General features: G+C 45.9%; 1 protein-coding gene across 1 annotated transcript in view; it reads right to left on the bottom strand.

Moving 5' to 3' along the window:
• Positions 1 to 3,423: 3,423 nt before the first annotated feature.
• PRKCH (protein kinase C eta) overlaps positions 3,424 to 14,867 on the bottom strand; it is a 131,674-nt gene continuing 120,230 nt past the window's right edge. The window contains exons 13-14 of the mRNA XM_069856831.1: positions 5,848 to 5,991; positions 3,424 to 4,426 (exon numbers count right to left, since the gene is read on the bottom strand). Of these exons, the coding sequence (XP_069712932.1) occupies positions 4,280 to 4,426; positions 5,848 to 5,991 (291 nt within the window). The 3' untranslated portion in view covers positions 3,424 to 4,279. The remainder of the gene's footprint in view (positions 4,427 to 5,847; positions 5,992 to 14,867) is intronic.

Raw genomic sequence — 14,867 nt, 5'->3', positions numbered from 1 at the left:
TTGAGCTGATCTTCATCCATGCTGCTGACAGAGTCTGGAGGGAACACGACTGAAATGGCAGCTCCATGTACGGCAGAGTTCAGGGATCTTGGCCAAACGTGGCTGAGCCAGGATCTGCTGACTCAAGTGGCTGAATCATTATATAGACATGTGAGCTCCAGGCAGGCAATGGAAGGGAAGAGCAGCCTTATATTATGCAGCAAGATCCAGGTGAAATTGTGAAAATCAAGGAAATTATTGTGTAGCAGAACATTAGGCTTCTAGTCCAAACACAGACCTGCACATGTGCTTTGCAGCGATGGTGATTGTAGGGTGGACTGACCCCGAATCCACTTGAATGAAATCTGTGAAAAGCGAAGCTGGGGAAGAATCTTCCTTTGCTATTTGATCCCTGTCCCATCAAGCCTACAAGCCCTGGACCAAAGGAGTTATTGGCTGGCCAGCACAGAAGCTTGTCCTGCTCCTCTGGGTGGCCTTAGACACCATTTTACGTCTCCCAGAGAGCTGCAAGCTTTCTGATTTATGGTTGACAAATATCCCAATGGAACACCTAGAGAGGTATCTTAATTTCCATTCACCAGGTTTTCAGGGCACAGACTGGAGGGTATTGCTACACAAATAAAACTCTCCAAAGGTGGTAATTCCATATTACCATGTTCCATATGGCCTCTTCTTCCAAGTGACAGGGGACAGGACAAGAGGGAACGGCCTCAAGCTCTGCCAGGGGAACATTAGGAAAAAAATTTTCACGGAAAGGGTCATTGTGCACTGGAACAGGCTGCCCAGGGAGGTGGTTGTGTCACCTTCCCTGGAGGTGTTTAAGGGACAGATGGATGAGGCGCTGAGGGGTGTGGTTTAGTATTTGATAGGAATGGTTGGACTCGATGATCTGGTGGGTCTTTTCCCACCTGGTGATTCTGTGATTCTATGATATTTTTCACAGTGTCAGTGGTGTAAGCAAATCTGCTGGGATCCTGGGCCCATGGAGATGGGATCATGTTTTAATGCTGAAGACCACTGGAGTCAGTCCAGAAGGCTTCCAGAGCCCCAACAAATAACACAACCAATGAAAACAATTCTGTTATGATACCAACATATTAGCAAAACGATGTATCACTTACTGTTTTCCGGAGTTGATCTTCAGGGAAGGAGAGGCCATTCATATTCCTCAACAGTGGTAGAGTTAAAAAGCTGTCAACACAAAACTCACAGAAGGTTTTGGTGCTCCCACTCTCGGTGTCCAGCTTCACTGCACTTACCCCTTGTGAAGTGAGTGCTCCTGTAGTCATAATGATGGAAAACGGAGTGGGAAACTGAATGAGGAGTTGCCCAGGGTCATGCCTGTACCAGACAGGTGAACACGACATTTAATTCACTCGTGAATAAGATGCCACAGTGGCCCCCTCATGCAAACACATTCATCCCTGTAGTGTTTCTTCTTATATGAGAAAGCAATCCAAGCTAGCCTGCATGACTGGTTCTTGGGTCATTTTTCCAGATATCCACTCTTCCTCTCCCACTCATACTATACAATTTGTCTTTCCCCCTCACCTGCCCCACTTTGAAAGAGTTGGGTACCTACAGACCAGCAAACTGATGAAAGGCTGGCTGCTTGCAATCTGGCCAGAAGGTGTTAACGGAAGGGAGGGACGACCAAAGGATGGAGCTGTGCCTATATGAAAGAGGAGATGCAGGAAAGAAAGAGGGAGAATTGGTAAGACACATAAGCACAAAGGCAAGAGGAGTCCAAGGGTAACTGAACTGCCTCATCTGTCAAACAGTTCAGTGGATGATTTCAGGGTAGAAGGGACTCAGTCAAGTAGAAAGGATTTGGGTGAGAAAGGCTAATACTTGTACGTAGATCTCAGGTTTCATTTCCTATTTCTAACTTGGTCTCACAGCAGATGGGCATGTACATAATGGTAGGTGGTCTGTATAATTTCCTTGACAAAGGCTTGTGCTCCCCTACATCTCCTCCACAGCTGCAGTGATGTGAGTTCTGTGCAGAAGGTCTCTATTCTCAGTCTTTAATAGTTAGACCAGTTATCCCCAGGGAATTCAGACCCTTGAGTTGGAAGGCAGGAATGGAGAGCAGAATAAACCTCCCCATAATCCAGGAGGAAGCAGTTAAAGACCTGCTACACCACCTGGACACCCACAAGACTTTGGGGTCTGAAGGAATCCACCTGAGAGTACTGAGGTAGCTGGCAGAGGAGCTTACCAAGCCGCTCTCCATCATTTATCAGCAGCTGTGGTTAACAGGGGAGGTGCCAGATATCTGGAAGCTTGTCACCGCGATACCCAGCAACAAGAGGGGCTGGAGGGAGGATCTGGGGAACTACTGGCCTGTCAGCCTGACCTCAGTACCAGGGAAGATTATGGAGCGGTTCACCTTGACTGCACTCATCAGGGATGTGCAGGACAACCAGGGGATCAGGCCCAGTCAGCATGAGTTCATGAAAGGTTCATTCTTCTTGATCACCCTCATCTCCCTCTATGACCAGATGTCCCATCTAGTGGATGAGGGAAAGGCTGTGGATGTTTTCTACCTGGACTTCAGTAAAACCTTTGACACCGTTTCCCACAGAGTTCTCCTAAGGAAGCTGGCAGCTCATGGCTTAGAAAGCTGTACTCTTGGCTGGGTAAAAAAATTTGTCTGGATGGCCCAAACCAGAAAGTTGTAGGGAAGAGAGTTAAATCCAGTTGGTGACTGGTCATAAGTTGTGTTTCTCCAGGCTCAGTGATGGAGCCAAGCCTGTTTAATCTTTATCAGTGATCTGGATGAGGGGATTGAGTGCTCCCTCAGTAAGTTTGCAGATGACACCAAGTCATGCAGGATTGATTGATGATCTGCTTGAAGGCAGGAAGGCTCTGCAGAGGGATCTAGACAGGCTGTATCGATGGGCCAAGGTCAGTTGTATGAGGTTTAAAAAGGCCAAATGCCAGGTCCTGCACTTTGGTCACAACATCCCCGTGCATCGCTCCAGGCTTAGGGAAGAGTGGCTGGAAAGTTGCCTGGTGCAAAAAGGACCTAGGGATGCTGGTTAACAGCGGCTGCACATAAGCCAGCAGGGTGTCCAGGGCGCCAAGAAGACCATCAGCATCCGGGCTTGGATCAGAAATGGTGTGGGAAGTGATTGTGCCCCTCTACTCATCACTGGCAAGGCTGCACCTCAAATCTTGTGTTCACTTTTGGGCCCCTCAATACAAGAAAGACATTGGGAGCCTGGTTGGAACTGGATGATCTTTAAGGTCTCTTCCAACCCAAACCATTCTATGATTCTATGGTTCGATAAAGTTTATTGCTGTGGGAGAAAGCTGTCCTTTTGTATTAACTCTTGGTCATTAACTCTGCTTTCAAGCAGTTTGCCAGCTCTGTTGCTCCCATCACAATAATGATACAAATAATTTAAGCTCTGCCACTTTGGATCAAAATTTTAATGAGGCACTAAACCCACAAAAGGGGCTCTGTATAGCATAATTAAATAGAATGGGCCTAAATAAACAGTAAGATTTTACAGGTTACGTTATAGTTGAAAACAGCTGGGAAGCAAAGAAAGGAGCATTGAAGATGCATGATGTAAAAAGGCATTTCACAGAATGCAAACACTAAAACTTTTCATATCGCACAAACAGTAAAACATTATAAGCACATGACTTCCCTTTGATTTGGAAGAATCTGTGTGGGGCGCAGGGCATTTGGTTTTTTCCTTCTGCTAGTCAGCACAATGAAATATTTCACACGGAAACGCAAACAGTGGCAAAGAGAGCCATTTGTCCTTCGGAAAGAAATAAATACTGCAAAAACAGGTAAAGTCAGTAGGAACATCTGGTTCAGTCAGGCCATGTGATGCTGGACCATGGTTCCAAAACGCCAGAGAGTGCTAGGACTCCTCAAACTAGTCTTGCAAACAATCAGAATCGTAACAAGTCTGTTTGGCTCAGAGCTGCAAGACACTTGCTCACGCCGACTCCTCAAATCCACTGCAAGCAGAGACATTCAGGCTGCGCCAGCTAGCTCAGCATTCAATTCTCTGTCTGCTTCAGCTATTTACAATATCATGTTTGTTCCACTCCTGCCAATATTTGATCCAAGAACTGCATACATCCTACAAACACAGGAAGGTTTCAATTTCACATTAAGGTAATGTTGACAGTGGTGCTGCTGTATCGTGTAAAGTCAATATACTTTTACTCCTTGAGTATGAAGTTTCTGGTAAACCTGGCTTTCATTTCACTTCCCCCCAATCCTCTCAGCAGCCTTTCCCCAGAGCTGTAGCTATTGCTGCAGTTCTGGGCTTGTGAAAGAAAAGTTTCTAAATTCATCTTGGTTTATCATCGGAAGAATCCCTTCTTCAATGGGAGTCAGGATGGGCTCCTCTTTTATAAAATCTGGATCAAAGTTGCTCACGTCATCTTTGGATTTCTGCCAAATGGAAAATACAAAGGAAAGAGATGTCAAAAGCAGGCAGCATCTGCTTGATCCTCACTCTGCATCCTCAGTACAATGAACCACCACCTCCATAACCCAGGCTGAGCTTACTGAAAGCTTTTACTGTGGTTGGACTGGGAGCAGCTGAGTGTCCCCACAGAGCTTCTCGCGGTGTAAAGCCTTTTAGAGCCTCTGCAGGCTTTTCACAGGGAAACCCCCCTCTGGTTTAACTGACACCATCTCTGATAGGTTGCCTGCCCAGACAATGGCAGGCCAGGGCACATAAATCAGTTCCTCTCCTCAAGTGACAGCGCAGACCCAGCCATTCGAAGCAGTTAACAGCCACGTTTCCAATTAACTGAGTCCACACTGTCCCTCCTTATCCACAGAGTGTCTTAGCTGGGTTTTTTGGGGGTAGACTCCTCTATGCCTGAGCTATTAAACTTGCACAGTAAGGAATTACTGGACGGTGGGAAGACAAATGGCTTGTCTCCAGGTGCTGGATTCCTGCTGCATGCCACAAAGTGGGACAGTTTACAATGCACGCACACAGACCGGGTTTGTGGCACATTTTGACAAGGTGTGTATTTTTCCTGCATCCAGAACAAGTTATTTTATTGACTTTGACGTCTAATGTTCCCAGATGCTGTCCAGCTCATGGCAGACTGAGGAGGCTCCCTTAGCCTTTAATTCAGGTCAAGAAACAACTTAAGAGCCTGATCTTGAACTGACAAAGCTCCCCTGAGGGCCTGATCCTGCACCAGTGATCTTTATGGAGGAGGACTGGGCTGACCATTGCCACTAAGAGCTTTCAGAGTGACCACAGCATAAGACAAAGCTGTGCCAGGTGACAATTTCAAAGGCAAGGAAGCCACAGGAATAACCTTGGAAAGTCTTTCCATGGACAGCAAGCCCTCTGTCACAGAGCATCCTTGGGACTGCATGGCAGCACTGGGAAAAGTGGCAGCACTGTGTCCTCCGCAGCCTGTCTACCGTCTGAACCACTCAGCTGAGAGCAGACTGAGCATGGAACACTGTGCTGGGTGCAGTACAGACAGAGAGACAAGAGAGAGACAGCCCAGTTGTGAAGGGGTAGGTGGAGGGGGAAGGACAAGGATTACTTACCCTGTTTTATTCTGGGGGCAAGGCAAAGGGTAGCTAGGTGCCTAATCTGCTGTAGCTGCTTTTCCAAACTTGCATCTTTTGACTGAGCTGCCTTTGAAAATCCAGCGTGGAGGGGAAAAGCAACCAAGCCAAGACCAGACACCTCACCCCCTGGCTCCTGGGCTAGAGCTTTTGTGTCAGGGTTGCCCTTCCTTCACCTTCTTTCCCGTCTCATGAGAATAAACCTATTTGTAGAGCTCAGACAAGAAAGATACAGGGCTCCCTTTCCCCCGTCCCTCCTTCCCACGTACAATCCGAGGCCTGAACGGTGGCTCCATCTGACGCTGGTTCAGTAAGTCCCAGTCCAGATCTTTGAAGTAGGGGTGCCGTAGAATCGCGCTCTCGCCTCCCAGCCCTGGGCTGCCCAGCCGCATGTTGGGGTTCTTCGTCATGAACTGCAAAACAAAAAGAGCTGTTTGTTTCCTCCCATCTGGCAGGGCCACAGGAGAGGGACCTATTAGCAGTCACACAAAAGCTTGTCCTCAGTTTTCCTGTTGAACCCTGTTGCTAGCCAGACTTCTCAATTTCATTATACTGGAACCGCATGCAAGGATCTTGTCTCATTTTCTAGAGGGAGAAGTTGGTGTGTGTTTCTCCCTGGTCCTTTTTATTTTGGTAAAATCTGTGGTTACCACAATAAGAAAAGAAAGTTTAATTGCATCGTTTGCTACATTATAAACATTGCACAGTGTGTTTGGTGGTCATTTCTGTATTAATTTCTCAGGAATACAAGCTTACTCTCAAATGCTGCTCACCGACCAGCCAGGCTTTGGACTGGAGTCAGTCCTGAGCCGTGTCTTCTTCCTAAACCCCAGTCTGCTGAAGCAGAGCCAGAAGCCTACGCTTTCCTTCCTATCATCTTAGGAAACAGAGGAAAATGAGCAAGACACTGGCTTTTCGAGCTCAGCAAACCCCAAGCAAATGAGAACAGACAGGTGACCACCTCCTCTCTCCATGAAACTCTAAGAGGATTCTTGTTTGTAACATTTTTACTCTGCTACCAGTGAAAAGAAATCTCAAACCTCAGCCAAAGTGCCCTGATATGCTAGGCAGCAATGAGAAAAGCTGTTCATCAAGCACACAGTGCGAGAGCCTTGGTGGGTGTCCTTTAGGTCCTGATAAAAATGATGAACATCGTGTCAGTGCTATGGATATTTCTTAAAGGGAAGTGGAATATTGGGGGAAGAGAGGAATCCTTTCCCCAAGAAGGAAAAGAGCTAGTTGGCTTGTTAATTTAAAATTACAGTTCTTAAAAATTCAGTAAAAAACAACCTTTCCCCTACTCTCAAGCATTTCTAATTCATTAGAGAAATCAGGTTATGTTTTAAACTGGGAAAATAGCCTCTTTTATTCGCCTATTGAAACAGTAGCATAAAGCAAGCTCCACTCTGGTAGAGGTGTCCAGACGATTTCCTCGAAGATGAAAGAGCATTATGTTTAGCAAATAGCTGAACCAGCCAAACCAGACAATCAGTCACTGTTTCAGGAATGACCAAGTCTGCTGCATCGCAGCAATGGGAAAATGAAAAGAAGGGGAGGTGCAGCAAGAGACCAACTTCATTCTGACTGCAGGAGCATTTCGGAAGGTATAAATTCTCCTAGGACAAGCAGATAAAAGGTCTAGTCATTCCCTACCTAGAGAGAAGACAGGGAGAAGAAAGATGACTGCCAGACTTATTTTAGAAGTGTCCTTAGTATCCCATTCCCAGCGGGCTTCAGAGCCAAAGCAGATGGGGCACCTGCAGCCGAGACCTTGCAGGACCCCAGACTTTGCTGACATTAGCACAAAATCCCCAGCCCGACCTCCAGAGCCCTTGACGACATGTGCTGCCATGGGGCTCCCTACGACAGAACTGTCTTCCACCATTCCACCAGCAGAAAATGCTGTTGAGTGCATCCAGACTTGTAAGAGCAGTCACCAGAACAGGAGCTAAGCTGATGTGGCTCTGCAGCTGGGGTCTTCCCGTGCTTCTCCACACTCTTCAGCCCTTGGTTTAGGTCAAGGGTCAGACCCAAAGACAAGAACAACTTCCCTGGCTCCCTGACCACTTCAACTTCTCCCTTCCTATCAGCAGAACCCAAACACAACTTGTTACCAAAAAGTCTGTGCCTCAAGATTTCTGTGGGATGCTGATCCCCAGACAACATCTTGGTTTCCAAACAAGAAATGGGTCAAGGCAAAATCACTCAGCAACTTGGTTCAGGCAAGCCCATGCAAGTCATGAACTGAACTTCTTTGGTTTGCAAAACAGGCCAGAAATCTCTTGGCAGCCCCATCTTTCCCTATAAATTCCCTGCCCGACTTCTTTGTCCCCATAGATGGATATCTGCTCCCCACTAGCTCTTATTTGCATTGCTGGAATACCAAGAAAGTTCGAACAAGATCAGATCTCGCTGGTGCCGGGAGTGCTACAGACCAAAACAGTCCAAAAAGACAAGACAAAAGGGAGAGAAGAGCAGGAAATAAGTCTCATTTCTCCTGATCTGCCAATGCCTCCTTTACACTGTAAGCTTCTGCTAAACGTGGAGAGGAAAAGACATCATGAAAACAAATAATGTCTGAAAGGGACTGGTAACTTGCTTTGCTTGGGTTTCCATTCATGCTCAACCCTATAAGACCTAAATTGGACCACCCATTCCCAGACCAGTTCAGAGCCCTGGGGTATAAAAGTGTGTTTACATTCCTATTTGCTCACTTTATTCCACATGATGCCAAAATTGCACCAAGCGAAGGCAACTGATGCAACAAACTGAGAGCCAACGTAAATGCATTCCTGGCTGCTTAAAACACCCTTTTTGTTAAGACAATGAGGATTAGCCAAGGGCCATCCCTTGGGTGGGCTGTTTTGGGCTCTGAAAAAGCAAAACATAAAATTCAAAACAAAATGACTATTCAGTTTCAACTGGCTAGCTCAGATCTGTGCATCGGACCCAGAGATTTGAGAAACTTCAGTTGCGTACATGTAGTCACCATCTACCCCACATTTAGGATCCAAATGAGGCAGGAATAAGAGTGAAGGCTTCAAATGGTTTGACTTGATGAATGGTTGGACTCAATGATCCGATGGGTCTTTTCCAACCTGGTGATTCTATGATTCTATGAAATTCACTCACTGCTGGAACATGTGCCCCCAGCCAACTGCTGAGAGCAACGCTGGGCTGGAGTGATCCACCAGCACAGTAAACCACTCTGGACAGGTTTCTCTAAGCTTGTTTCCTAACACAAGCTAAGAAGACCTCGAAAGTGAAGATAAGACATGCACTCTAAAAAGAGTCTTAATGAAGTATGAGGAGGCCTCCCTTTCATGCCAGTCAAATTCACACTGATCTGCTCCAAAAAAGGGTGGGATATCGTTTCAAGGGACTGTCGGTCTCTCATCAATAACTTACATCCCTGATAAACATATTAGATGCCGCGCTGAGACCTCTCAATTGCATCTGTGCATGGGAATCAGCACTGAAGATGTTTTCTTTAAATGTCATCATGCAGTACGTGAAGCATGCTCCTGTACTCCGGGCAGCCACAGCCTCCTGCAGGTTACTCAGCCTGTGGATATAGACAAGCCTCTGTACCTGGGGGCTGTGACACAAAATGAGTGATTGGCCATTGCTGCTTTTCCCTTACATAAAATCTCCAGGTGAATTTTGGAAATGTCCAGTCTATCACAGCTGAGTGAAGGTGCAGTGTTTCCTTTGAGAAGCAGCTTCAGTCTTTATTTGACAATTGGGCTGAAAAGCAGGTGTGCAAACTGTGACTCCAACAGAGGCAGCACTGATGCTTTGCACTGGAACAGTCACCTGCCATGCTGTCAGAGGTATATAAAATTAAAGAATGACATTTTTTATGCCAGGTTCCACTAAAACTTATAACCAACCCTCTCAAAAACTACTGGAATTCACCATAAATTACTGCACTGACAAAGAAGGAGATGAAGTTTTAGTTGTCCAGTACATCAGGAAAAAGCAAAAGAGTATAATGACCTCTCAAAAGTTCAAAAGCCCATGAATCTCTCTCTGCCTTGGGCAGCACTGACATTTCTCTGCTGACAGCCCATTCCTTACCACCTCTGCTATCTCACCACATTTCTAGCAAAGCAAACAAAGAACTTGAGATTCCTGGGGAACTGGATTACAGGCACAGCCTTAGACTCTGAAATAAGTAGTTGGAGCCCATATCCATGTCTCTGACCATATGAGAGGCACTTCAGCAGCAGGAAGGGTAAAGCTGAGTGCCCAGAGCACACAGACGCTGCCCTCTGCACAAATAAAAGCTGTGCAGGGGAAAGCTTTCCACGCGGGCAGCTAATCTTTCACCTGATCCCTTTGGCTGCACTTGGAAACAGCTGGAAAATGTCTTACGAAGTGTTGGCTGTTCCTGGGATCCATGGGGAGGCCAGAGTTGGACCCTTGCTTCATAGGTTGGATAGCCCTGAATGTCCTTCCAAGCACAACCCTCCAATGTTGTTGCAGGTGACAAGAGAAGATGTTCAGCGGAAAGTTTTTTGTGGCAAAATGTCATCTCCTAGTGTTTATTTAATATCCATAATTTTTCCTGACAATCCAGAATCAAGCATGAACCTCAGCTTCTGGCACACAGAGCTCAGCGGAGAAAAACAAAGAAAAAAAATCAGCAGTAACAACAACAAGGCAAACCAGAGATGTTCCTGAGCAAAAAGCAACACGTAATCACTCAAATCCAAGATGCCTCCCAGCAAAAGCTCGGACTCGATGATCTCAAAGTTCTTTTCCAACCAAACGATTCTGCAATTCTATGAAGACCGATAGCAAGGCTATCAATCTTAAACTTGTCACAGGTCATCAAGCCCTTACTCAACAATGACATCCAATCAATTATTCCATTCCCAGTATAAGGAGCCCCTTGGGAGCATCCACAGACTGGATCCCTTTGGGCTACACCAGTTTGCGGAGCAGCAAACTCAGGTGAGGCTTTCACTGACCTCACCTAACCCTCTCAGTGGCACCGCAGCCAAAATCAGCAGCTGGAATGAGCCAAAAACATGACTTCATGAAATAATTTCAAAACATTTACTAAAAGAAAATGCAGCAAGCCATGACAAGAAGTTTAAAGCTGGAGATTAATCCACAGATGGCCTCTGAAGTTACAAGGAGAAAATGCAGACATAGCAGTGCCAACCACTGGGAAAAATCTGCGTCAGCCCTGGGAGCTCAGCACGTGAGCAGGTGAGGGAGCGCAGGGGATCCATGCTCGTCCTCCCCTTCATCTGCTATGTGGCTTGGACCATGCAGGGAAGTGTTTCAGGTCTCCCAGTCTGCTGTACCGATTTCTCCAGTGCTGCCCACATGCAGCATTGGAACTTCTGTCTCAAGATGCTAAGTCTGCAAATCAGTCTAACAGCCTGGAAGTTGATGAAAGTACGTTTGCACAAAACAGCTATTTCCAGGCATTCATTTCCTTAAATTTACAAGTTCCCTTTCTCAATACTGGAATCCCTGATAGGTTTTTGCGTCACTTGTGCATGTGCTAATTGCATCAGAATAATTAAGGTCATAAGGACTATCACAGGGACTAGATTATGTGAAATTTTGTCATGTTCTAGGAAAACACTAATAAGCCCAGTCTCCTTCACAGGAGCAATGAGCTTCAGGAAGAGGAACACAGCTTTCTGCTCAGCCATTCTCTTCACATTCACAGCCATCTGGATAAGGAAGAAATCACTATTTCTTGTATTAAGGAAAGTCTTAAATGCAGCAGATCTCATCAGGATTCTGTTGTCCTAAGCAGGTCAACCTTGTGAGAGAGAAAGCTCATATCTGCAAGTAGCTCATCTTTCAAATGCAAGTGCATGGCAAAGATGGAGGTTCTCCCTTATCTGTCATGGCTTTAGCCCCAGCTGGTAACTAGGACCACAAAGCCACGCTCTCACTCCACAGTCCTGCAGTGGGAAGGGGAGGAGAATCAAGGGAAAAAAGGGAAACTCGTGGGTTGAGATACAGACAGCTTAATGAGACAACAAAGGAAGAGAGAATAAGGATCATGATCATCATCATCATCATCATCACAGAATATACAAGTGATGTACAATTAATTGCTTGCTGCCCAACGACTGATACTCAGCTTGTCTTGAGCAGCGATCCCCAACCAGTGAACCCTGGCCCCAGCCAACTTACTGAATATCTCTTTAGCCAGCTTGGATCAGCTGCCTGGCTATGTTCTCCACCAACTTCTCATACCCCTGCTCACTAGCAGAGCACGGAAAACTCAAAATGTCCTGATTTCTTAGCAACAACTAAAAATATCAGTGTATTATCAACATTCTTCTCATACTAACTCTAAAACACAGTGGCTGCTAGGAAGAAAATTAATACTATCCCAGACAAGTATAAGAACTTTCTGGCAACAACCAGAACAACATGCGTTATCAAGATTATTTTCATACTAAATCCTAAACACAGCAGCTGCTGGGAAGAGAATTAACTCTTCTCCAGCTGAAACCAAGACACCGTCTTTCAGGCTGTGAACACAGCCCAGGAGAAATTCATCACTATTTTGCCAGGAGGCCAAGGGCAGCCCGTCACAGGTATGATGGCAGACCCTCAGTCCCACATCCTCTCCATCTCAGCATCCACGTGCCTCAATAGGCCCTTTTCAGGACTGTGTCAATGCAATAGTGAACCCCAATCCTTTCTGTTAAATGAAAGCAAGATTTCCCTGCTCATGATATTAACATGTTGTGCCTGTTGGTATTGATCTACCAAAGTGAAACGTGGTAGCAGCACAGGAAATATAATGCCCCCCAGTCTCCCCTTCAGTAATGAGGCAGAGGGGGAGACTGGAAGATACCAACACACTCGTCTCCATTAAGATTCATGAGTTAAACTAACAGGGCAGAAATTAACTCGAAAGGAAATAAGATTTCTCAAAGATCTATTTGATCACAGACAAAAGGGAGTCGTTATATAAATAGAGCAATTACTCTAATTAAGGCTTCCCTCCATGAATCTCTCCCCTGAATGCTGCAGTTGCCGAAAACAGTTTGGCTGCCTATTATGTAAGGCAAACAAACCCGCAGTGTGGAGTTTCATTAGCCTTCATCCACCCCTAAACAAAGGAGAAGAAAGATAGCTCTATGGTTCCGGCTGTTAATGTCTGTATTATTTTTAACGATTGGAAGCCAGGAGGCATTAGCATAGCAGAGACTATTTTTCCCTTCTTACTTTTTCTCTAACAAAAAGCTGTTCTTTTGATTCAGTCCTGTCTTTTGGGCAAAGCTCCCATTGCCCTCCGTCACAGTCCTGCTGGGGCGATGCTTGCAAGTGTGTCTCACTGCCTCATGCAAGAGCAATCCGGGGCGCGGACACACAAGTGGGTTACAGGGAGCAAGGGAGTCAGCACAGTCTGGTATCACTAAATGGTGCCAGCTGAAGCTCCACTGCCCTGGGAGCAGGGTGGTCCAAGAGCTCTCCATGGAAGTCCTTCTACTTAGGGCAGCTCAGCCGGCGCCTGGTAACTTCAACTGCAGCAATTCGACTGTGGGTAGGAGCCAGGCACTCGGGAGCCCAAGTCCTGCTGATCTTCAGTGAGGATTGTGCTGCTGAGAATAGGACTCAGAGTCATTGCAACTCTCTTGAGAGCTGCTTCTATTTTACACCATGGATTTGCTTTCGCTGCAGCCATTAGAGGCCACGTGGCATTCAGCTTCCTATGCACAGAAGGATCGATTGAAAGCCCTGATTTGTACCAGTGCAATTCACTGTGGTGCTGAGCCAGAATACAACCCACGCATGCAGAGGGTGCTTCAACCCCTGCGACAGTGTCCTGGCTACAGAAAACTGTGAGCAGGTGAAATCCTTCAGTGCAGAGAAGGTCCTGTGGGCGCAGTGTCAGGGCTCGGATGTACCAGATTGCCCTGAAAACATTTTAAAGAGCAGGAGAGGGAGAGAGAAGAGTGTGAGATCTCAGTTATCTACTTTTCCAGATAAAAAAGGAATGGGAAGGGAGGTTAAAACCAGTCTTCAGCCCTGCTCCTAAAAGTCCCAAGACTGTAACACTAAGCACGACAGCAGTCACATGTTTAATGTGCCTGCCGCAGGCAAGAAGGACAAAATGTCAGTGCAGTGGATATTAAGCAGATAAATTTGATCTCACTTTCCCCTAGTACAGAAATGGCTGCTCAATGCTGTCCAGTCAAAGCTCAAGGGAACGAGAAGGATTAACTGTATTACAAACAGTGGTGAGCAAGAAAGACTTGCAAAATAAAGTAAGGTAGGCAGAGCAGCTCACATGTGGGAGACACATCTGGCTCCACATCTCCTGTCAGTGTAAACAGATGTAGCTTTGCTGACTGTCACCAAGAGAGAGCTTAGCCCAAAATATGTGAATTAAAGGTTATCAGAACAGCTACAAACTTCCTTACTATGCTCGAGTCTACCTGCTTCCCGGCCTCTCCTCTCTCATCAAGAAATAACTCATCAAATTAATGCAGAATGAAAATGCCACAAGTATCCAATGCGAACTGGCCCCAGTGGTAGCTAAGGAATTTTGATACAGCCTTTGGTACTCCTATAATAAATAATAACAAACAGAAATTAACTTCAGTCATTAGATATATTGAACATTTAACACAGGTTTTGGTCAAGATGTCACTCTAGAAATCTCTGTTTTCAGACCTGATGAGTCAAACCTAGTTCCCATATGGGTCACCAGCTGCGCTGGCTGCTCACACAGTATCAAACCCTGGCTGCTGTTTTTGAATTACCCCAAGTGGACTATAGGTACAACACGGGGATGTGCGGGTAAATTATTAAATCAATACATCAATCAATGTAACACAAATGTGGAGGGAGAATGAACATCGCATTTATTAACAGACTGGGGGCATGATCCCACTCTCATTTTAAGCAATAGTAAAGTGTCTCTAGGGTTGCACAGGAAAACAATTAATCCTTTTCCGGGAGTCTCGTCAAGAGGAACCAGGAATCTATTACACAACCCTGGGTGGCCTATTTGCATAGGGTCAAGTACAAAGGGGACTAAAGCGCCCCAGACAAACCTGTAAAGGCCTATTAGAGGAAAAAAAAAATCATAGGAAAATATAATACTTCAAAGGAGCTTTTTTGTGGTCTTGGTTATATCTCGGTTCTTTTAATTTTGAAGTCCTGAAAAGACACAGCAGGTCAGAAAGTTCAAAGCTGGATAAGTGAGACCTATAGCCCTGAATGGCTGGGACAGTTGGAGGTTTGTTACCCCTGTAGTGGTGCTGAGACCTCCCAGATGGATGGGATGGCCCCT

The sequence above is a fragment of the Phaenicophaeus curvirostris genome, chromosome 5 (assembly GCF_032191515.1).
Source record: "Phaenicophaeus curvirostris isolate KB17595 chromosome 5, BPBGC_Pcur_1.0, whole genome shotgun sequence".
NCBI lineage: Eukaryota > Metazoa > Chordata > Aves > Cuculiformes > Cuculidae > Phaenicophaeus > Phaenicophaeus curvirostris.
The sequence above is the reverse complement of the archived record's forward strand: the minus strand, read 5'-3'. Positions and strand labels throughout refer to the sequence as shown.